This window comes from Mus caroli, unplaced genomic scaffold, assembly GCF_978045245.1.
Source record: "Mus caroli unplaced genomic scaffold, Mus_caroli_1 scaffold_14, whole genome shotgun sequence".
NCBI lineage: Eukaryota > Metazoa > Chordata > Mammalia > Rodentia > Muridae > Mus > Mus caroli.
This window is the reverse complement of record NW_028227269.1, coordinates 84143879-84167500: the sequence shown is the minus strand read 5'-3', so window position 1 is coordinate 84167500 and position 23622 is coordinate 84143879. Positions and strand designations below refer to the sequence as shown.

Here is a 23622-nt window from a genome sequence, read left to right as displayed (position 1 = left end):
CCCAGGTCCCGGGTAAGACACTGGCAGGCCAGGCTACTGTCTTCTGGGAAGAAGCATAGACTTTATGAGTTGTTAGACCAGTGCCACAGACTCACCCATTAAACTTCTCACTACCCCTCACCAAGAAGTGATGTCCTTGGCCTTCTACCCACAGGGGGTAAAAATCTCCTCTGGGTCAAGAGAGAACCTGTAAAACAAAAGGCTGCTAGGCGTGGGCTGATTTACAGCACACACACGAGGGAAGGGCCATTTTCGAAAAAAGCCACTCAGAACAGCCTGTTTCCAAGGCTAAGAAAAGACAGCATTGTGTTTGGAACAAAGCCTGCGAAACCAGGCTGAGCAGGGTGACACCCATTCAATGTTAGGGAAAGAGCAAACATGGCTACCAGAGAAGAGAACCGAGGAGACCCAGCACCAGCCATCTTGGCACAGACAGGGACCAGTGCTAATACTGGAGAGGAGAGCTGGCCCTCGTGTCCTGTAAAGGAAGAGTGCTTGGGGAGCTGAGATTTTTGTTGGAATGAGACTATTTCAGGCTTGGTCCACACTTATGGTTTAAGGGGGGGGGGGATCTGCTTTCCCATCGTTAGGCCCATCAATCTATTTTTCCCCCCAGTGGACAATTACTTCCAAAGATGAGACGATTCTCATTATCCCCCAAACACAAACATGAAACCGAAAACAAATGGCACGGAAAAAACACTTTTCTTCTTAAAAGTTAATAATCTAGTTGAAACTTTGTGAGTGTGTGTGTGTGTGTGTGTACATGCGCACACGTGTGCAGGCCAGAAGTTGAGATTGAGTGTTGTCCTCAATAGCTCCTTACCTTATCTATCTAATCTATCTATCTATCTATCTATCTATCTATCTATCTATCTATCTACCTACCTACCTACCTACCTACCTACCTACCTATTTATTAATAGACAGAGCCTCTTACAAAACCTGAAGTTTGTCTAGACTGGCTGACCACTGAGAAGGACCCTCCAGTCTCTGCCGCCACAGCCCTGGGATCAGAGGCCTGTGCCACCACATCTGGCTTTTGAATTGGTGCCGGAGATCGGATTCAGGTCTCCATACTTATGCAACAAGCACTCTATTGACTGAACTATCTCCCCAGTTCCCAAAATGGATTCTCTGAACAATGGTGTGTGGTGTGAAATGTCTGGAAGCCACTGGTCTACAAACTGAGGGACAAACTCTCACACGCTGACTCCCTATACCATTCGAGGGAGGCTCAGGCACTGCATAGAATATTTATGAACAGGGAGGCTCAGAAAGCCTGAGTTGGCCAAAGTCGCCCTTTTCAAGTGCCAACCCATTAAAGCCTTTGGAAGTCATTTGTCTTTCACTGTGAAGGTGAAAAACAAGGTCCCGAGCTTAATTATTCTCCACCAAGGCAGTTCCGTTTCATCTGTATGCAGGCCGTGCAGCCAAACCACAGATTTCAGCCAATTTCTCTCAGGCACAAGAAATAGATCACTGACAAATCACTCAGCAGAACAGCCACCTCTCCATCGAGGGAACTGAACGCTGGCTAATAAAAAATCCTGCACGTGACAAGGTCAAATAAGGTCACAGTCAGGGATGCCTGGCCTGGAGGACAGAAGGATTATACCATTAGAGTGACAGTTCAGATGGGCAAGAAAGGGCCTGGGGTACTAACATAGATGAAGTATGGCAGACAACTAACTGTCCCTGGCCAGAGGGATGGAGTGACTCCTCCCTAGTCCTAGAACAGTTAAGAACTCAAGGGCAGCCACAGCAAATGCAGGCTCCTTGGACATGGGAACAGTTTATCTGATTGTCCCTCTTATAACAACCAAAGGAGACAGCTTAATGAATTGGGTAAAGTCCTCAGGGCGTGGACGCGGCTGATGTCAGGCCAGAGATCTCAGGACATGGAAATAAGTAGTTCGGAACCGCTGAGTCAGACCAACCTCTGGTTGGACAGATCCAGGTCCCGCATGCTTTACTAAGTGCCCGAGGGCAGGCGGATCCTTGCAAGAAGCTGGAAGTAAATTAGAAGAAAAATGTGGTTTTAGATTCTTGTCAGTCATTTCTCAGATAGGAACTTGCCAGGCAGGGCTGGAAGACAAATTCACCTAACAGCATCCAAATCCTGATGGCTTATTGCCTGAAGGAGCCCCGGACTCCACCCTTTGCAAAGTCAGCTTGGAAGGAACCCAGTATGGCACTTCAAGCCTACTCCTGGCTGCCAGCACACTGGCCTTGTGGAGCACGCAGTGACGAGCAGCAGTACCAACCAATGGATTCCAGGACGGTTTTAGCAACAAAGGCCCTTTGTCTGTTTGACACCCCAAAAACTAAATCTAGAAAACGGTAGAATTTCATTCAAGGGCCCCTAACTGTATCAATACTCGTAGTTAATCGGTGGAAATGGCAAGGGATGCTTTGATTGATACAAGTATCTAACTCAGAGTTAGCTGAGGAAGTGGTAGGGTTGGACTCTGAACTTACAACAGCAGATCAGTGGGCTAGGAGCTAGGGAGATAAGCAGTTGGGTAGACAGATAACAAAACAAAACAACAACAACAACAACAACAACAACAACAAGAAGCGATGCCCGCCTGCCTCTCTGGGTACCCATCCACTAAAGACAAGTCTCAGGAAGGCTTATTCTGAAATGTATGCAAAGCAGAACGCCCTGGCACCAGAAATCCTTAGGTTAGGTAACTAGTAGGTAGGCACGAGATCTGTATAGACAGATCTGATACCAAAAGACAGCTTTCTTTTAAGTAGGATAAAGTCATGCTTACAAGTGAGGCTCTGGCTGGTGGCTTGGTCTTTTTGAGTCTCCATCCTCTGACAGCTGATGGTCCTCTCACCTCCCTCACACTGAGGTTGGAGCAGATGAATGCTGACATCTGCAAAAGCAGCTTACTGACCATCAAGGGCAATATTCAGGAAGCCTCCTGCCCTACACACAGAGACCCGCTGCTTTCTACCGTGATGAGGGTTTCAACCAATAGACACCAGTTGGGAGCACCTGCCAGTCCCACTCAGACTGCATGAATCAGAACTAGGGATCCAGTTCTGTAGCCAGAGTTAGCAGCAGTCACCCGGTATACCCCACTTCCTGGAATTCTGCACAAAATCCTGTCCCTGCTGGCTGCTCCCAGACAGCCATTAGCAACCGAAAGGAAGGAGAGAATACTGACCTTCACCAGCCCTGGGCTTTTTTTGACTGCTGTTGGCACCAAAGGAGGATTTATTTAATTATCCTATTATTTATTCGATTGTCTTATCTATCTATCTATCTATCTATCTATCTATCTATCTATCTATCTATCTATCTATCTATCTATCTATCTATCTAATCTATCTACCTATTTATTATGTGCACGGATGTTTTGCCTGCATGTACCGTGTGTTTGCCTGTTGGATTCCCTGGAACTGGGACTAGGAAAGGCTGTGAGCCACCATATAGATGCTGGGAATTGATCTTGGGCCCTCTGCAAAACAAGCACCACTTAGCTCTCCCCAGCCCCAGAGGAGGATTTAACAGCCATGGATGTGGATTCCCAAACACTGCTGCATGCTGGGAGAACTGTTACATTACACCTCCGCAGAACCCTGTGAGACAGACACCGTGCTTTCCAATTTGTATTATTGAGATAAAATTCACATATAGAACTAATGCACCAAGCGATGTGATTCGTAGCTCTCGTTAGCCTGAGTTGTGTAACTTGCATAACCATAGCCAACTTTAGAACATTTTATACTCCCTCCCTGTGACGCCCCAAAGCCCCAGCCCTGCCACAGCTCCTTCCCATTCCTCCTGCCTCCCTCAGGTGACCAGGAGAACAGTTCTAGGTCTATTTGACTATTCTGAGCAGCACACATCACGGGATATTTGACCCTGTGTAACTGGCTGCTTCGCCTCAGTACACCGATGTACAGGCCCTCAGCCTTTTTGTGCTCAAACGGCACTCTGCTACATGGTATGGTTTGCTCAAGAGTGTGCATGCGTGTGAGGAGGCACAAAGTGGACGTTAGATGTCTTCTGGATCGCTCTCCACTCCTTTCATTGAGGCAGAGTCTCCCACTGAACACAGAGCTCATCGACTCTGGATAGTCTAGCTAGCCCCTTGGCTCTGATGATCTCAGGTCTGCCTCCCCAGTGCTGGGATTCCCAGGCAGCCTCCACCCTGCCTGGGAATTCCGCTTTACCTACCTAGTGGTTCCTCCAGCCCCACGTGGTTTCTTTTCTAATGAGTACGACCTCCGGTCTTCTGGTAACTGTTATAAGTCTGTTAGAAAGTACTAGACTGTTCTATAAAGAGGAGGCACCATTTATACTCCCAATAGAAGCTTCCGATAGCCACTGCTCTGCATCCTTGTTATATCTTTTAAATGACTGCCACTTCATGATGACTGGGTGTGATGTGACAGGTCACTTGTTCACAGGTTCGGTTGTTGAGCATCTTCACGGATTTATTAGCCATTTAATTTTTCTTTGACTAATATCACATGTGTTCTTTCACATGCAAAAAAATATCTCAATTTAAACATAAATATGATATAAAAGGTAAAGGGGTCTGGACAGAGAGGAAAGGACGGAGCCACCAGAAGGGAACAGCACAAGGTGACTGTAGGGATGTGAGCAAAGAAAATGATATGGATGTGGGCAAATGTCATAATGAAACCAATTGTTCCTGTGTTCCAGTTCAAACAGTTTTAAAAATCGAAAATAAAAATGTTCTTGGAAGAAACATACAGTGAGGTCCCTGTTCATGTCTTTAAACTGGGTTGCTTCTTTGTAATACTGAGGTGTAAGTGTGTGTGCCCACATGCTCATGTGTGTATGTGCCTATGTGTAGGGGAGCATGTGTGTGTGTGTGTGTGTGTCTAAGCAACTACTAACTAGTCCAAGGACATAAAAATGTGTATCCTGCTTCTTCTAATGATATAATTATCTTTTCCTTTTAGAAAAAAAAGTCTTGTTGGTATTTAAGTGTAAAATGACTCCAGGCTGGTGAATAAGACAGACTTATAACTGGAGACCCCAGTCACTGTGACAAATGCACTTGGGCTGTCATCTCCTTAGCCCCAGCAGCACCAACCAGATCCTGGTTTCTTTTCCAGCTCTTGTTGACAATTTGTTTCTCACCACATTCTTCATTTTCACCTCTAAGGGTGTCTCATGACCCCACTAGAGCTCAGCCCCTTGAGCAGCAGCAGCAGCAGCAGCACCACCACCACCACCAGCAACGGGGGTTTCGCTGCACCGTTGCCACAAAACTAGGTTCTTCACTGAGGTTGGGTGGCAGGCAGGGAAGAAGGCTGTATAGGTCCTGCCACCCACAGCAAGCCCACACTCTGGGCTCAATAAGGCGGGACATTGACGCTGCAGAGAACAGCATCCAGGACAGCTAAACCCACTCCGGGTGTCCACAGAGCCCCATCTTAATCCATCCACACAGCTTTCCAGGGATTTCTGCTCCAATCTAAAGCCAAGTTGCTCTGTGGGAGCTCTGAGGGGAAAGAGCCTTGAGTGGCTCCATGCTGTTCAGCCTGATGAATTTTACCTGGGAAATAAGTCAGTTTCCCAGCCTAGCATCCATGTTGCCATGGATATGGGGACAGCAAAAGAGATGAAGGCCACTTTACAAGGCTGCTTTAAAACAAAACAAAATAAAACAAAACAAAACAAAACAAAACAAAACAAAACAAAACAAAAAACAGTGGTCAGTAGGCATCCAGCAGTGACCTGAACACCACAGGAGGAAAGATGAGAGGCCACACAGGTGGCAAAGGGCTAGAGCACCTCTTCACCCACAGTGCCTGAAGGCGACAGACTCCAGCTGCATCTTTAGGGCAGGAACAGCCAGAAACAGGAAGGTCTGCTGCTTCCCTGCGGCTCAGGTCACAAGCTGCACACATCATGAGACCAGCACCGCCAGGACAGTTGAGTCAGAGCAAACACATTCATTCCCAGGAGAGGTCACCCACCCCAGCACAGTGCATTCTGGGGTCAAGGCCGTCTTTGTATAGCGTCTCACTTAACCTTCGTATTAGTGTTTCTGAGACTGTTTCCTCAATCTACCTACTGCTCAACTTGCCCAAAGTAACACTGGAAAGGAGTGGCATTCCATTTTAAACCCAGACGCATAAACTCAAGTCAAGTGCTCTTCCCAGATCCCAGGAGTAGCCCCTGTGGTTAGGAAGCCCGGAGAGTGTCTGCTCCCTTGATCCTGGGCACCTCCAAACATTCAGGCTGTTCAGGACTTCCAGGGACAAAGGCCTTTCGAGGAAATGAGAGTCCACGGGACAAACTTAATCAATAAGTGAACTTGCGGGCTGGTGAGATGGCTCAGTGGGTAAGAGCACAGGACTGCTCTTCCGAAGGTCAGGAGTTCAAATCCCAGCAACCACATGGTGGCTCACAACCATCCCTAATGAGATCTGACTCCCTCTTCTGGGGTGTCTGAAGACAGCTACAGTGTACTTATAATAAATAAATAAATAAATCTTTATTTAAAAAAAAAAGTGAACTTGTACAATGAACACTCGGCTGCTTGTCTTCTATTGTATGCCAGGCATCCTGGGAAATCGTTACTACATTAATTCACTGGATCATATAAACCCTAAGAGAATGACGTAACCACGACCCTCTTGAGGCGTGAGGAAACCACCACGAGCTTTTCAAAAGCATCTGACTGTTTTCCAAGAAAATCCAGATTTGTCCATATCTTCCATCATCTCTCCAAGGGACTGTGTATCAGGACAGCAGCTATGACCAATGTGTTTGGACCCTGAGCAGCCTACCACTGAGGTACCCTCGATCCCCAACACCATTTTCAGGAAAACAAACAAACAAAAAAAATAAAACAAAACTCCACAAGCCTTGTACATGCTCAGGGCTTCGTATCAGCTTAGACTCAGAACCACAGAGGCCAACATCCAACATATCCATCACTGCCAGTCAGTATCACTTATACCTTCAGTTTAATTGCTTAAAAACAAAACTTCTGGGGCTGTGGGGATACAGCTCTGTCACTAAAGTGCCTGCTTGTCACGAGGACCTGAGACCGACCCCCATAGCATACCCAAAAAGTTGTGCACACCGGCGCATGCTCATGATTCCAGTGTCAGGAGGAGAAGGAAGATCCGTGAGCTCACTGGTCAGCCAACCTAGCCGCACGTGAGGCTACAGCTCAACAAGAAACTTGGTCTCAGAAAACCAACGTGGCCCAGGACTAAGGAAACATGACATCTGAGGGTATCCCCTGGGCCTCTGCACACTCACACTTGCGCACGTGTACCTGCAGACACACAAGCACACACGTACACACCCACATTTTAAATAGTCAACCACTTCTGAAAACATCCTCACAAAACCATGGAGCCAAAGTGGAAACTCAAGATTTCAAGATGAATTGGGAGTGTCTGTTCCCAGAAAGGACAGACTGGCTTTCTCTGCCAACCAAGGATGAGACCAAAAAAAAAAAAAAAAAACCCTGAGCCAGGGGAAGAAGGCCAAGCCTATTCCAAAGAGCCACAAATTAAAAACCAATTATGCAAGGCTTGCTAAAAATGTCAGCGGACTGCCTTTACATTTCAAGCCTCTAAAAACACCAGCAGGCTGGGGCCAATGTTTACCCAGCACAGAGCTGGCTTGACGCAACTTCACTTCGTATGCTCAGGCTAGAAGGATTATGTCTTGGTTCCCTTTGTGAATACTCCCTAGAGGACCACTTGTGCTGGAGAGTGAACTGTCTTCTGAGGTCACCCTGGGCCCACAGACTCCAATTCACCTCCATCCAATGGCAGAAAGCTTTGAAATGTCCCACAGGGTCCTGGAGATGGTGGGGAGTCACCAGGTGAGATCTGCCAATAGCAGATTTCCTCTCCTGCTCTGAAAGTCACAAGGGAGCAGAGCCAGCACTGGAGTTGGGAAGGACGTGGATGTTGGAGGTATTGTCACCTGAGAGTCCCCAGAAGAGCTGAGGGCACCCAGAGCCAGCTAAGTATACAGAGCCCCTAAATTCTACACCCAGTACGTTATTTTGATTTAAATTCTCTCTCTCTCTCTCTCTTTCACTTTCTCTTCCCCCACCCCACCCCCATTTAACTTAAGAAATAGAAAACCCAGGGAAAGTAAGACTTTGAAGACAGCACAGAGAAAAATCAACGAAGTTCATGTGCAGCCCAGTAAGGTGAGGGACACACAATCCCTGTGAGGAGCTAAAGGACCAGACAGAGGGGTGTAAGATGAGAGCCTGCACCCGAACCCACAGCACACACAACTCTGCTGCTAAGAGCACAGTGGGAAGTGGGCCCTGCCAGACAGCACAGGGGGCAGTGCAGAGTGGGACACGGTGACATGGAAAGTGCCTGTGCATAGAAGGGTGTCAGCCTGGAGTGGCCAGAGAGGGCTAATTTTTGCAACCCATTCAACACACACACACACTCACACATCGATACTGACACACACAGATACAGCTGCACATACAGATACACACACATACATACGGATACAGATACATACTGTACACAGATACATAAACACAGATACACACAGAGAGAGACACACACACAGAGATACAGACACACACAGCTACATATACAGAGATATATACACACAGATACAGACACACATGCTTGCACACATTGAGGGGAGTCACTAAAATGTCAATGCCCAGGTCGAGATGAGAGGAGGTTCATAATTTCAAGCCTGGGCTCCGTAGGGAGGCCACAGCTTAGGAAAAAATATCAAAATAAAGGAGGAGGAGGAGAGGGGAGGGCAGGGGAGGGAGGAGATCACTGGCTGTTTAGATAGTTTCACAGCACCAATGAGACTCAGTCTGCAGGCTGACACCTCCAGGCCAGCCTGGTTGATGGTTTACAGCCCCTGTTCTAGATCACCCAGACCAGACTCCTTCTGAATCTTTAAGCTTCCTCCAGACCTTGCGGAGCAGTCAGGGACTGGCTGGAAGGTCCCATCCAGCTAGGGGAAGTGAGTGCTTCGTATATGGCTGGGTGTGCAAGGGAGAGGCATCTGGCCATCTTCCCTCCCAACTAAAAATGCATTCTAGGCCACCAGGCCACATCTGCCCACTGTAGCAGGGTGACATCCAGGTCAGAAAGGACTAGCTGGCCAAGGGGTAGCCCCATCAGAGGATGCAGGATATAAAATAAGAGGAAAAAATCTACAGTCTTCTAGAAAGCAACGTTGCCTTGAAAAGAAGGGAGAGACAAGAAAGAAGCATTCTCTCTCTCTCTCTCTCTCTCTCTCTCTCTCTCTCTCTCTCTCTCTCTCTCTCTCTCTCTCTCTCTCTCTCTCCCCCCCTCTCTCTCTCTCTCAACAGGACGGGATGTCCCTAGAGTCCCTGGCCAGTCATCAGAATGAGCACATAGCATTTCACCAGATGACGATGACTGACCACTACCTGGCCTTTTATACTCTGAATTAACAGCCTTCCTTTTTGGTGATGCTCACGGCAATAAATAGCTCCACGAGAGGGAGGAGTCTATCTCCTTTGTTGATAGTTGGAGCCTCGGTGCATAACACAATGTTTAGCATGCACGAGATACTTAGTGGACGGACTGCAGACAAACCATTCTAACATCATGTCACCTGCTAATACTGGCAACATCAGCACAAAATGCTCCGTAATCCACAACCAGTTGCTTAATCCCTTTGACTTTCTCTAACTGAAATTCTGTGTGTGTTTGGATGTGGTCCACGAGAGCACTAGTCTTTGCAAGGTGGATGCAAAAGCCAATTCTGACAGAGCTACAGGCACAGGGCTTGGTCCATGCTTCCTTGGGACCCTGAGACACTGCCACTACTGAACGTCCTCTTTGAATGGATGAGTATTTTAGGACTTTGTGTATCTGGCATCCTCAGGCCAAGAGAGGGCTTAGTTTGAAGCCTGGCAGAAACACGGGACAAGGGGACAGCGCTGTGTAAGGTTAAACCCCTTAGTTCCAAAGTCACATTGCTTATTCGTTCTCCTAAGCAGCTATAGTAGGTGATGCTGGCCGTCACTCAGCCTAGATCTCACCTACTACAGTTATATTATAGCTATAGCGATAATAGCAATCATGACTTCAGGGCTGGGGAGCAGGCTCAGTGGGTAAAAGCACTTTATATAAGTCTGAGGGTCTAACATGGAATCCCTGCAACTCTTGTAAAATCTGGACTCGCAGCCTGAGCATCCTACAGCTCCTGTGGGGAGGCGAGAGGTGGAGACGAGAGAAACGTCCCAAGCTTCTGAACCAGCGAGCCTGACACACACAGAGAGAAACAACAGAGACCCTGTTTCAAGATGGAATGTGGAAGACTTACTCCTGAGGCTGCCCTCTGACCTCTGAACACAAGCCACGATATGATGGCACACACACACACACACACACACACACACACACAGACACACACACACACACACAGACACACACACATACACGCACGCACGCACACGCACCCACACACACACACACACACACAGACACACACACACACAGACACACACACACGCACGCACACGCACCCACACACACACACACACACACACACAGACACACACACACACACACACACACACACACACATGCACGCACGCACGCACATGCACCCACACACACACACACACACACACATACACGCACGCACGCACACGCACCCACACACACACACACACACACACACACAGACACACACACACACACACACGCACATACACGCACGCACACGCACCCACACACACACACACACACACACACACACACACGGATGCACAGAGAGCGGAGGGAGGACAGGGGCCTGTGAGGCAAGCAGGGAGCCTCACGGAAAAACTATGCCTGCGGCCTAACTCAGGGCAAGAGAGATGGAGTTGTGATGACCATAGCTTAGCCACCATGTCCAGGACCTGGCATGTCCTTGCTCAACAGCAAGAGTTAAGTCACATCACCTCCATCCTAGACCTCAAATTCCTGTTTTCTTATGGGGAGGACATGGTCACATGACTAGCTAAGGGATGAAAGGACAAGTGTGGCAAGAACTCCGCACAGGGCCTGGCCTGGTCCATGGATGTGAGTTGGTGCCTTAGCATCAGCGAACAAAGTTGTATGAGCCTCAAATGCCAGTGGGAAAACCCACAAAGGCTGTTTGCCATACACAAATCAGTCTTCCACAGAGCTTTGTCAGCTGCAAGGTTCTTCAGATCCAAGAAAGGGCTTCTAACCCCTCTGTGTGACCTAGGGAACATCTGTCAGTACGTTTTAGAGGCACAGCTGGCCTTCCCTCCGGGAGGCACAATTCAGCAGGTCCAACTGCCTCTCTGCCCCCACAGTGCTGCAGCCTGACAGTGAGAGAGGGGACATGCAAATCCGCCCTAAAAACAGCTTGTCATCTTCACGGCCTGGATGGTACATGTCTGTGGGTGCCTGTGAGGACAGAGCGTCACTATCAGGTACAGGGCATATGCCACCAGGCTGGGGGTGGCTGTGAAATGTAAAAATACCCAACTCCAAAATGGGCTTTTTCCTTCCCAAAAAAAGGAAGCTCCTCCAAGGCCTTTGGGGACGATGACAAATGGAAAGCTCTGTTCCCCTGTCAGGTCACACCCGGCTGGAAGAACGCTCATCAGAGGCTCATCATGGCTTCCAAGTTCAGTTAGCGGTTCTTCTAGCAGAACCATCCAGAAGGACCACTTTCAGACAACGGGCCTAGGAAGGTGTGGAGCAGAGGAGCCAAAAGACAAGGTCTTCCACTGCAGAAGTGCAACTAATAGCACAGCATCCACTGAAAGTGAACTGGGAGGAACAGTCAATTCTCACATTTGTAGACACCTCTGATGTCTTTAATCTGTGCTTTTCAAGCCCAGAGGCTCCAGCAGGGACTGTGCTGCAGAGGGGCATAAAGACAGCTAGTGGGAGGATAGGTGACCCCAAAGGAAAAGCAGAGTCGGTGTTCTAGGGAGGGTCTACGATAAATAAGAGTGAGCCAGATGGTGGTGCCGCAGGCCTTTAATCCTGCGCTCGGGGTAGGAGGGTTGCGGGTGGGCAAAGGCAGGAGGATGTCTGTGAGTTCAAGACCAGCCTGGTCTATAGAGTGAGTTCCAGGATAACTGTGTCTATACAAAGGAACTCCCAAAAATCAAAAGCGTGAAACGACGCTCTCCATTTGCCTGGCCTTTGTGATGCCTGGCCGAAGCAGCGTGTGACCTGATTTTCCAATTTTTGTTGTTGTTGTTGAAAATTTTAAGTGAAATATCGGTTTGGGTTGCTTTTAAAACACCAAGCAGGCCAAACCAAACACATCTGAAAGCCAAATCCATCATGCAGAGAGAGAGAGAGAGAGAGAGAGAGAGAGCTTGCTAACAGGGCACGCCCCCAGAAGCTCTTTCTCTGCTGCTTGCATGGTACTCACACCGAGAAAGGGAACGGGAGAACAAAGATCAGTAAACGCACACAGTGTGCAGCCTGACACCTTCTTCATCCAGAAGCCCCCGCCTCCATAGCTTCCAGACTTCCAAGCTGAGTCTCCATTGAGGCTTACCTCTGCACATGAACACTCTCTCCAAGCAGGAACACACACACACACACACACACACAGCCACTGCCTACTTCCAGCCCACTCCAGCTTCCTCTCCCTCCTACCCCTGGCTCCTTCCAGGTGGTAGATTTTTGGAAGAAATAGCTCTGCATAAGCCCTAACCAGGATAGGCCTCTAAACAAATCACAAGCTCTGGGTAAATGCCTGAGGCATGCACCTCTCTGGTATACCGGTACCCGTGATAGGCACTGCTGCCTCTCACTAGTCACTGGGGAACAGCTGCCCTGACACAGGGCAATCCTGAGAGCAGCAGGTGCAGAAGAACTCAGGATGCGGTGCTATTCCATAAATCAGTCCTCTGCAAGACCCTGCTTCATGCAGGTGATGCTGGGGCCCGAAACCAGGCCCATCTTTGCACGGAAAGGATGACCACACCATACTTATCCTAAGTTCCCTTGTTCAGCTCCAGATGGAGGGCCCAAAAGGGCAGAAGACGTGATATGGCCAGTGGCATCAATTTTTATAAAGAACTCAATCCCCCCTATGCTTTTCAAAACACATGCACATCTCTATGACCTCTGTTGGTCCTCCCAGCACCCTAGAGAGACTACTGGGATAGTATTCATGCTCAGAATGATCACTGTCCTCTCACTTCCTAGACCCACAGGCAGGGTAAGCCTCCTGCCCTAACCCAGTGGCAGCTCAAACTTGAATGCATGCATGAATTCCCCCCCCACCCCTCACTGAGCTTGGTACAAATACAGGTTCTGTCAGAGCATGGCTGGGGTGGAGCCTGAGCCCCTGTCTCTCCTGCTCATTCTCAGACCACAGGTTGAGGAGCAAGACCAAGGGTCCTAGGTGTGCTTAGAACCAAACCTGGAAATGTGGGCTTTGTCTGGAGAACAAAGGTCTCACCTCACTCTTCACGGGTTGGGGCCTCTTGCCCAGTTTCACCTCCAGGAAGTGCAAGGGCGCAATCATCGCCCCAATGTTGCGGATGTCAGCGTATTTCAGCTCCTCTGTGGTCAGAGCAGAGCTGGGAAGTCCGGTGAGGGGGCCGAGCCCTGGCAGAGAGCCTGCGGTCACTGAAGGGTCTGGGATCTGCCCAGGCATCATAGCAGGAGGAGTGGTAGGCCGGCCTGGAGGGGCTGGAGAAAGCAGGATGGGAAGGTTAGCTTGAGGAGAAAAGGCTCCGTGAGCTGCCAGGGCCCATCCTTTCTCTCACCAGGGTTCCCCGATTCCTTTCTCCTCCTGCTCTTCCTGCCTGTAAGCTCCAAGTCCCTGTGATGCTAGGAAACTCAGCCAATTGACTCACACTAAGGCCATCCATCTCTGGCTTGCAGGAGAGTTGGCCCTTCCTAAAGGCATCCTTAACCCAACTGTGGGCAACATTTATCCGGCCCTGGCTTGGCCCCAGACTGCCTGTAGTCTTCCCACCCACCTCACCAGACCTGGCCAGAATTCCTTGCAAGATAGAAAGATCTCCTTGGGATGCTGCACAGTTAAAGCTGGTGGGCTGGATTTAAACAGCAGTGGCAGCCTCCAGAGAGACAGAGCATCGCCATGGAATCTGAAGCACCTTCACACCTGTTCAAGAGGCAGCTATTTTTGGTCTGGCATGGTTCCTCCCCTCAAATCACACATCCCACTCTGCACACTTGTTAAGACAGCATGAATACAAGATGAACCTAAGCAAAGTTAAAGGTGACTGTGAATGTGTCTGAAGCCCAAGGAAGAGTCTGGGGTAAAGAAGATGGAATTAATTTGCATGTGCTTTCTCCAGGCACCACCAGAACATTTCTTCAAGAATTCTCTATTCTCAGAGCCCCATACAAGACAAGATAGAAGCAAAACTTGGAAGATATAAAATGGGAATGAACACCCACCCAGGGAATTCTTATTTCTTCCTTCCCTTTACTGAGGGACTTTCACGGGTGAGACTGTCATTTCCAGGCACAGATAGGACAGAAGAAGTCTGTCAATAAATGCAGATATATCTAGCCCTCCAGTCCACCCATCCATCCACTTATAATTCTTCCATTCATCCAATTACTGAACAGCTATCAGGAGCCAGCAGGCACTACAACAGAGCTGTCAGAGGTTCAAAGCCTCAAAGCATTCTTGTATGGAACATTCTAAAACAAAACCATTCATACATTCCAGTGCTGTAAGGGAAATAATTTCTCCTTTTCCCAACCAGTCTGCCCAAGCCCATAAAATCCACTCTTTACAGTCTTAGAAATCAAGGTTGATGGGCAGTTGATGAACATGAATATGTTCTATCCTTCCACACCCATCTGTCTTTCTGTAGAGGACACCCAGATGAGGACAGGGGAGATGGACATCTGCTGGGCCAGACTTCTCGGCTGTCAGAGTACAAGTACTCATAAGGCCATGATGTTTGGCGCTATCTATCCTCATCTGTAAGTGACCCTAGAGAGTGACCCACCCTGTCCTCATTCAATTTCTCATATCTAGAATGAAGACGAGGGTCCCTCGGGAAGCCATATATCCATGAATACAAAGCCCAGTCTCCACTTCACTTCTGCGGATAGAATCTGCTTCCTTACATTTTGGGCTTACTTATTTTTATTTTTCATTTTACTTGATGTGCAAAAAGTGTCTTGCCTGCATGTGTGTCTGTGCACTGTGTGGGCGTAGTGCCCTTGAAGGCCAAAAGAAAGTGTCAGATCCCTTGGGCTGGGGTTACTGACAGTTATGAGCTACCATGGAGATGCTACGATTCAAACCCAGGTCCTCTGGAAGAGAAGCCAGTGCTCTTAATCACTGAAGACTCTCAAGTCCCTTGGGCTTGTTTCTTTTTTTTTTTTTTTTTTTTTTTTTTTGGTTTTTTCGAGACAGGGTTTCTCTGTGTAGCCTTGGCTATCCGCAGAAGTGAAGTGGAGACTGGGCTTTGTGTCCTGGAACTCACTCTGTAGACCAGGCTGGCCTCGAACTCAGAAATCCTCCTGCCTCTGCCTCCTGAGTGCTGGGATTAAAGGCGTGCGCCACCACTCCCGGCTTTGGGCTTGTTTCTTAAAAAACACAAGTGATTGGCACCTTCAAGCTACAGATTCCAATGAATGTTACTTTATCTAAGTCAGTGGTTCTCAACCTTCCAGTGGTTGACCCTTCAACACAGTTCATCATGTTCAACCAACCATAAAATCATCTTTGTTGCTACTTTATAACCTGAATTTTGATACTGTTATGAACTGTAATGTAAATATTGGTTGGTATATGACCCTTGTGCAAGGGTTGTGTGACTCTGGAAGAGTCACGACCCACAGGTTAAGAACCACACAGATGGCGGGCTGGTCACTCTCTCCTTCCCCACATGGCCTCTGTCCATCCAATCATCTACACAGAGTCAAGCCTTTGTACCCAGGCTCTTTCATCTGAGCTCCACTAATATACCCTCAACATTTGGTCCCTTGGCTCCCTGGGTACAACACACCCTCTTCCCACCCCCTGAGAACCCAGTGTGCCCTGGGCCACCTCAGAAAAGGACCTGAGACGATTGACATCGAACACGACCGTCTCAGAGAAGAAGAAGGCCCTGAACTGGTCTAAACCACATCCTAATTTTGCACAGTGAGACTGAAGCTCAGAGACACTAAATGATTTACCCAAGGTCACACAGCCAGATGAGGGCAGAATCAAGACTACACTCTGGTCCCTAGTTTTAGGACCCTGACTCTTATCATTTCCCCTCAGAGGGTTCAGGAGGTATTAACGCCTTCAGTAGAAGGCAGTGTCTCCTAGTGACAAACATACATGTAGAAGTCATAGTCTAGGACACTCTGTGTCTTATGGAGACCCAATTCTAAGAAGTTCCCCCTAACAGCACCAAAGCAGCTTGAGTAGGAGGAGCCCATGTAAAACAGTTCTGAGGCCTCTCCTACACCCTAGGCCCAAGATGGCATCCAGCAAGACTGTGGTGTTCAGAAGGTAGAGTTGGAGGAGTCATGTGGAACCCCCACCCCCTAGGCAGGCTGCCATCTCCCTAAAATAACAGGGAAGGGACAGGTACCAAGTCCTCCTTCTTTATGGCAACTCTAGACCAGTGCTCAGCTATTCTACCATCTGGAAACAGGCCGTGGTTGCTTCTTACAGGCAACCCCCTGCCTACTATCTTTTCTGGCAGCCAAAGAACAATGAAGAAAGCCTTGTGGGATGAGTGAATGTGTAGATAGATGAACAACAGCAAACTCAACGGGCTTTAGTATATAGGGGATGGAATCTTCCAGGTTCTCTGTCAAGCTATAGTTTCCCCTCCAGGCCATTCGGTCCCACCGAAGAGCCCAAGAGAGAGAAAGCCCCCAGGGCTTTGATGCTCTCTTGCCTCAGCCATCCCTTCGAGACGGAAGCCAGACCTCATTCTGTTCCAGGAACAGCAGGCTCTGTTTGCAGCTTCTGTTTATGTTCATACAGATGATATACATGAGACACTAACAAAAGCTCGCAACGAATAATGACTTCTCTGCTACTGAAGAACCAACCCCCCCCCAGGAAGAGCTGTCCCCCAAATTCCTGTCGTTCCCCTATGAATCCATCCCAAAGACAAGTTTTGGCCAAAGGACACAGGCACCAGGCTTTCTTTGTAGAAGCAAAAAAAAAAAAAAAAAAAAGAGTCTCTCCTCCCCCTACTTGGAAGCCCCTAACTGCTCAGAGGCAAACCACAAAGTCCTTAATACATGCCATTCCTGGGAGACAGCCGCAGTGCTGACATTCACCAGGGAGAAATCATCCCAGCTGTCTGGGGAGGCAAGGGGGGAGAGGGAGGAGGGCCGAGACAAGGCGGCAAAATGGAAACCTATTAACTGCAAAGCCACCGGTTTGCTATCTAAGGCTACAAGTCAGTTCCACGTGATTTAGGAAATCTGTAAGAGCAGAAGACTGGAGATGGAACTCTACAGCGAGGAGGAACTTCCTGCTTCAAGGAAGACACAGGAAAGATGACATGAGGCCAAGTCACCCTCCACGACGCTTGTTCCAGACGGAAGCGATTTAGAGAGAGAGAGAAGTGCTCACTGGGTGCTGAGGAAGACCTGCCGTTTCCTTCCCTTTGGGGCCTAGGAGGTCTGCAGTGCAGACAGACACCCTCCATGTCTTTATGAGTAGCTAGGATCATCCCAGTACTGGCAAAATGCCCCATTTGGGTGTTTTGTCTCAAAATATAGGATAGAACCCAAAGCGACTGTGGTGATTTGGGAAATTGTTTGGGTAAATTGGAAGTGAGCCAAGGAAAGAAAGCAAGCCAGGTACATATCAAGACACCCCCCCCCACTACTCTGTATGCAAAACCAAAATAATTTTTAAAAGAACAGGGAAAAAAATAAAACCTGGGAGATCGGAAAGCCCAGTATAAAGAAGACTTTTAGAAAAGGCTCAGAAAGCCATAGGGACCCTCCTCCGATGTATGGAGTAAGTTAACAGGAGAGAAGACACAGCTCCCTGGAAGCCAGCTTGAAGAAAATGGGCCAGATGGGCTCAAGGAGAAAGAAGTGGAGAAAGTACCTAGTATTTATATGTCTGTGCTGACTTCCTCGGGGACTTGGAAGAGCACAGTTGGGTGCTGCGTTGGATGTGCAGAATAAAAAGCCACAAAGCTTTTCCAGGCCAAAAATACCCAGTGCAGAGACAAACACAAAGAGTTCTTCCACTCGAAAGAATAAAGGTGGTAGTGATTTATCCATTCCCCGCCCCTGGTCTCATTTATCATATGGGAAGCAATACAACACCCCACGTCTTTCTGTATGCCTGTAAGTCGTGGTCTTACTTTGGCAAGCTACATTCGTAAAGGTCTCCCCTTAAACAACCAGCATCTTCATCCAGAATAGCAAAGGAGAGGGTCCCAGGACCTAACTTCTAGAACATCAGAAGAAAATGTGAACTCCCTGGGCCCCAAAGACAGGGCTCTCCGATAAGCAGGCAGCCTGGACCGGCATAGAGGACGGTGTGCAAATGGTGTGCAAGATGACTTCAGGTCTGAGACAGAGCAGGCAATGAGTGAGGGTGCCTATAATCCCAGGAGCAAGAGTGGAGCCAAAGCCACCAGCAGGGAGCAATGACCCAGACTCAGGAAGACTTGGGAGCTGGAATCTGGAAGATTCCCGGGAGGGAGGAGATGTAGCACAGGACCCCACGGAAGGGGACCAGAAGGTGGCAAGCCAGAGACCCGCAGAGTGCAGGACCAAAAGTTAGGAATCTCAGAGGGAGTTAGACATGAAGGGGTTAGGGAATTTGGTCAAAGTCACACAGCTAGCAAGTGACACCAAGTTGTTCCTTGGAGCTACAAAATCAGGCGGTGATTTATTTCCTGTGATCTGAACGGCACTGCCAAACAGCCTCTGAAACCAAAGCGACCCAAAGGGCAAGGAGCAAAGAGTAGAGAAAGCGCCTGAATGACAGTCACCCAAACCACAAATGCTGCTCTTGCAAGGCTGCCCTGGACTCTACAGGCAGGCGAGCGGGAGTCAATGGAGCCGGATGGCTGAGTGTGAAACTTTGCTCTCTGTGTAACCCAAGACAGTTCTATGACCTCTCTTATGTATCACTTTCGCCACTATAAAGTGGCAGTGACATCATTTGCCTTGTAAGGCCGTAGAGAAAATCAAAGTACTTAGCTCTTGCAAAGCACATGGAACAACCTTTCACTTGATGAGCAGGGAAGTCAGGGTAGCGGTCTTCCTTCCTGCGGACGTGCCAGGACTAGATGACCCCTCAAGACGACCTCTAGATCACTTCTATCTAATAATGGTCTCCCTTTCCCTAGTCACAGTCTCCTCTTAGGGCTCCCTGCTCTCCCTCTTCCCAAGAAGGCAGAGTCATAGTGTATGTTGACAGTAAACTATAGGAATAGAAAGGAAAGGTGCTGAGTCACGACTGGCTACCACAGGACAGAAAGGAAGCCTGGCACCTGCAGCTTCCTCTGTTTCTCCTAAAGTGTCCTGAAACTTGCAGGCCAGAGTATAGCGGCACAGGCTATTGGCCACGGGCACCACTGACTGGCTAGGAGGGCTCTGGCCCTGATCCAAAAAAAGAGTGCCAGTATCTTTTACCTCTTTGGCTGGTCATTAGGGGTTACTCCCTGGGTAGTCATGAGAAGATGGAGAGAGGCAGCTGGGGTCAGGAGAAGCCACAGCAAGCTGGCAGGAATGGTCTCTCAGAGCACTCCCAGCCATGGAAGAAGCCGCAACTATTTCCCAACAGACTCTAGGTCTTCCCTGGAGACCAGAAAGATGTCTTCTACAGAGCTCTGCCTGCAAATACAGATCTATCCTCTGCTAGAGGCTTAATAAATGACACCAAATCATTTCTGCCAGAACCCAGAGAGTTTTATTGGGAACCAAGAAGGACCTACTTTTCTATCTGTCCTCTCCTGCCTTCCCTCAGCTCCGTCCCTCAGGGGGGACAATGCAGGGTATACAGACACCATGGTGTATGATGGCTTTGGTCTATGAGAAAAGAGGCACTGGCCAGCCAAGTTCTGGAAGTGAAGCCCTACCACTAAACCCCATGGACTATATCCAGCAATCAGACTTAATGGTGGGCTCTAGCCAGGCCTCCCACCATCAGTGAGCGCAAAGAAAGACTAGAAATTCCAAGCCTAGGTCACTGAGACATTTGTCTCTGCTGAGTCTCGACAAACCACACACACAAGAGGCACACACGAACACACATACACAGGCACACTGAGCTTGGCAGCCCCTGAGCTCAGAGAGCTGGTAACACAAGCCATGAAGCTGACTGCCAAGACAAGCAACAGAAAGAGCCAGGCCCAGTTTCATTGGCCACCATACGTTGCATATGGCCCGGGACGCAGCCAAAAGAGTGTTCTCACCCTCCTCAAAGGCATAGGAGACCCTCTGTTTTCAAACACACCTCCACAGAGCCTTAATTAAAGGAAAATGGAAAAAATAGCATGCCTGTTGCTCTCCCCCTGCCTGCAGGGGTATTCACACACAAACCACTGCACGGTTACTCCTTTTCTCTTCTTCCCACTTTGGGTCTCAAACATAACTCATTTCCATGGAAAGAAAGTCTGCGTTCTGCTGAAGAAAAGAATAAGAGTTATCCCCAGCCCTGGAGGGTTAGAGGGACCAGGGAGAGTTAGTGCTGAATACAAGGCAGGCCAGCCTAGCGTCTGTGCTCTAGGGTCTGTGCTGGCTTCTTCCTTTCCAGTGTGTGTGGGGTGGGGGGGGTGAAGGGGGGGGAATTAGAAAGAGGGAGCGAGGGAGATGGGGAGAGGAAGCAGGGCTATGAATTGTAATACCAGTTGTACCTCCATAACAAACCGAGGCCCAGGAGGCCCAGTTCTGCAAGCTGAAAGAGTGGGAAAGGATATCTTGCCAACAGGTGGGAGAGATAAACAGACCAGGAAGACAGGGGAGTTTCCTGGTAGTGCAAAAGGCGTCAGTGGATGAGTGAGGGAGACATGTACCGAAGCTTTTCTTAAGTGACACCTTCACCATGATAGACCTGTCTCCTTGGAGATGACTGTAACCAATTTATTGACAAAAGGTTCAGAGGCCTTCTCTCCCCCCCCCCCCCCCAGTCCTTCCTGCAACCTTTCAAACCACCCAGCACCCAGCTCTTCAGGAAGACTCTAGGGCTCCTCTGAACTGAAGCCAACGTGGAAGGGAAACAGAGGAGTCTTTGAGAAATCCATCCTCCCTACTACTTTAGGCAAAGCGAAACCTCTGGCGCCTAGAGGCAGGAGAATAGTTGTTTCTATCGCAGGACCTCAGGTTTCTGCAAAGAACCCTGCTCACACCTGATCCCTGGTTAAACTCTTCCCTAGAAACCTGCACGGGAAGATAAGCCTGCCATCCAAGCTGAAGCCGGCCAGACTTGCTGAAAAGCAGCGAAAGCAAGAGGGGGTGATTTTTACACCCTGGGGGGAGACTTGGGGGTGAGGTTGAGGGACGAGGAAGACAGTTGCTAACAGCCGTTGGGACAGTCAGGTACCCAGCTGTGGTACAGAGCCTGTTTCCCATGCTGCCTGAATTAAGATCCTGGGTAGAGTGGCCCAAGATTTAACAATACACAGACCTGTGCCACGGTCCCCTGGAAGGTGCCACTCCAACTCATAAGGGCTGGACAATCTTCTAGGGGGAGCTGACTCGAATAGTCGATTGATTCCCCTCTTGCACCCGCCTCTCCACCTCTATCCCCAAATGGCCCATCCATTTCTGCAAATGAGCCAAGGCATCCCAGGCCTGCCAGCTCCTCCAGATACCCAGGCAAAGCCTGTTTCTGCCGCTCCAAGGGTCCAGGAAGCCTAGCCTTCTTGGATAAGAGGGGAGGGAGAGTGCCGTCTAAACTGGGCAGGTTACCTAAAGAAGCCTGCTTACCTTCTTATATAACCTGATGTGCCTGACGGGATCCCAAGGGAACTGGGGACTGCCCCGTGGTTCCCTCCTAACCCAGCCAGAGCCCGCCAGCAGCAATGCTCTTAAGCGAAGGAAGCCCTGTTGGTTAGATGCCTTTCCCAATACCCTCCCCTCCAGGTCTTGCAGAGCTACGGAAGAGGCTGAGGCGCGACCTGTCAGCAGGTCTGGGGCGTGCATGCCCCTTCGAGTCCCCCGCAGTCCCCGACACAGTTTTCTCCCGCTCACCCCGCCCTCTCCTCCGTCTGTGCACAGCACCTCCCAGCAAGAGCACTGGGGGAGGAAAGCAAGGAGGGAGCGCCCCGCTGTCCCGGCCACAGACAGGACTGTCCTGCCCAGCCGGGGAACCACCGGTGGGCAGCGGCTGCAGCGATCCGATAGAGTACTCCGGCCCTGGGGTGTAGCTACTCTGGGGGTGGCCACCCCAAGTGCCCGCAGCCCCGCCTTCCCCCTCCGTGCACCCACCGTGCAGAAGCCGCTGGCGGAGGCGGCGGCCCCGGGCCCAGAACCCTGCTGCAGGCGCGGTGCCCACTCCGCGCTGCTGCCGCCCGCTGCCCAGGCCCGTCCCGGCCCGGGAGCCGCCGCGGCGCCAGCCCCGCCGCCGCCGCCGCTGCAGCGTCCGCCGCCGCCAGCGCCCCCCGTCGCGGCCGCCGAGTGTCCCTCCCGCAGGCTGTGGCGGGCGGCGGGACCGGTTGCATCAGCCCCGGCTATATAGCGGGCCCTGAGTGGCGGGGAGGGGTCGGGAATGCGGAACCGGCCGAGCTGCCAGCTCCACACGTCAGAGGGGGACGGAGAGGAAGAGAAGGAGGGGACGGGGAGGAGGGGGTGTGGATCGCCCGCTTCACACCCACTGACCTTCACCTCCCCCGCCGCCGGCGCCCTCCTCCCGCCGATGCTCGCGCTCCTCCGCCTGCGGGGCCGGCCCGGGCCCCGCCGCGCTGGTCCCGGCAGCATTGCGGTCCGGCGGCGCGCCCCGCCCGCGGCTCCCGAGAGCGCGAGGCAGCAGGACACGGCGAGCGGTTATGTAAGCGCATCCCCTGCTCGGCCTTGCGGCTGCCACCCCCAAAATGCTACACAGCCCGGGAGGCAGCGACGCGAAGGCGGCGGCCGGATGAGCAGAGAACCCCTTCCAGCTCAGCCCACGCCGAACCATCCTCCTCCGTCCGGTGCGCTCTCCCCCAAATCCAGAGCGAGGGTTCCGCGCAGTGGTGTCTTCGGACGCTGCAGGATCTCGCAAGCCTGTTTTGTTTTTCGCGGAGGAGCATGGGCGGGGGTTTAAGGCGTTTGGAAGCCTTAATCCCTACCCACTGTCCACCAAAGCGTCCTGACGTCCTGAAGCCATGCGGTGAATGAAGGAGCTCCTGAAGTGGAACTGCACCCTGAGGCCACCGTTGTTGTCAGTGGCTGGCCCAGTTTGAGCCAGGGCTCTTTGCCCAACTCCAGCAGGCTTTTGCCTCCCTTTGACAGGACGCAGCAGTGAGCCTACCTGACTTCTGCCAAACCTCCAAAGGCCTTCTTCCTCAAGGACTCCAGGGCCAGCTTCCATGCTCTCTTCCCAACTCGGCTACAGAAGTAGATAGTAAAGAACACTCCAGAGAAAACATGACAGTCCCTCGAAGGCGGGTTGTCTCAGGCAGAAATGCGTGTGGCATCTGAGAACTATTTGCACACACACATAGACACACACAGGTCTCCATACCC

The 23622-nt window shown here is 50.3% G+C and overlaps 1 protein-coding gene across 1 annotated transcript in view; it reads right to left on the bottom strand.

The window, feature by feature from the left end:
* Jdp2 (Jun dimerization protein 2) overlaps nt 1-23088 on the bottom strand; it is a 40603-nt gene extending 17515 nt beyond the window's left edge. Inside the window, exons 1-2 of the mRNA XM_021179409.3 lie at nt 22777-23088; nt 13442-13674 (exon numbers count right to left, since the gene is read on the bottom strand). Of these exons, the coding sequence (XP_021035068.2) occupies nt 13442-13674; nt 22777-23074 (531 nt within the window). The 5' untranslated portion in view covers nt 23075-23088. The remainder of the gene's footprint in view (nt 1-13441; nt 13675-22776) is intronic.
* Between the last annotated feature and the right edge of the window lie 534 nt (nt 23089-23622).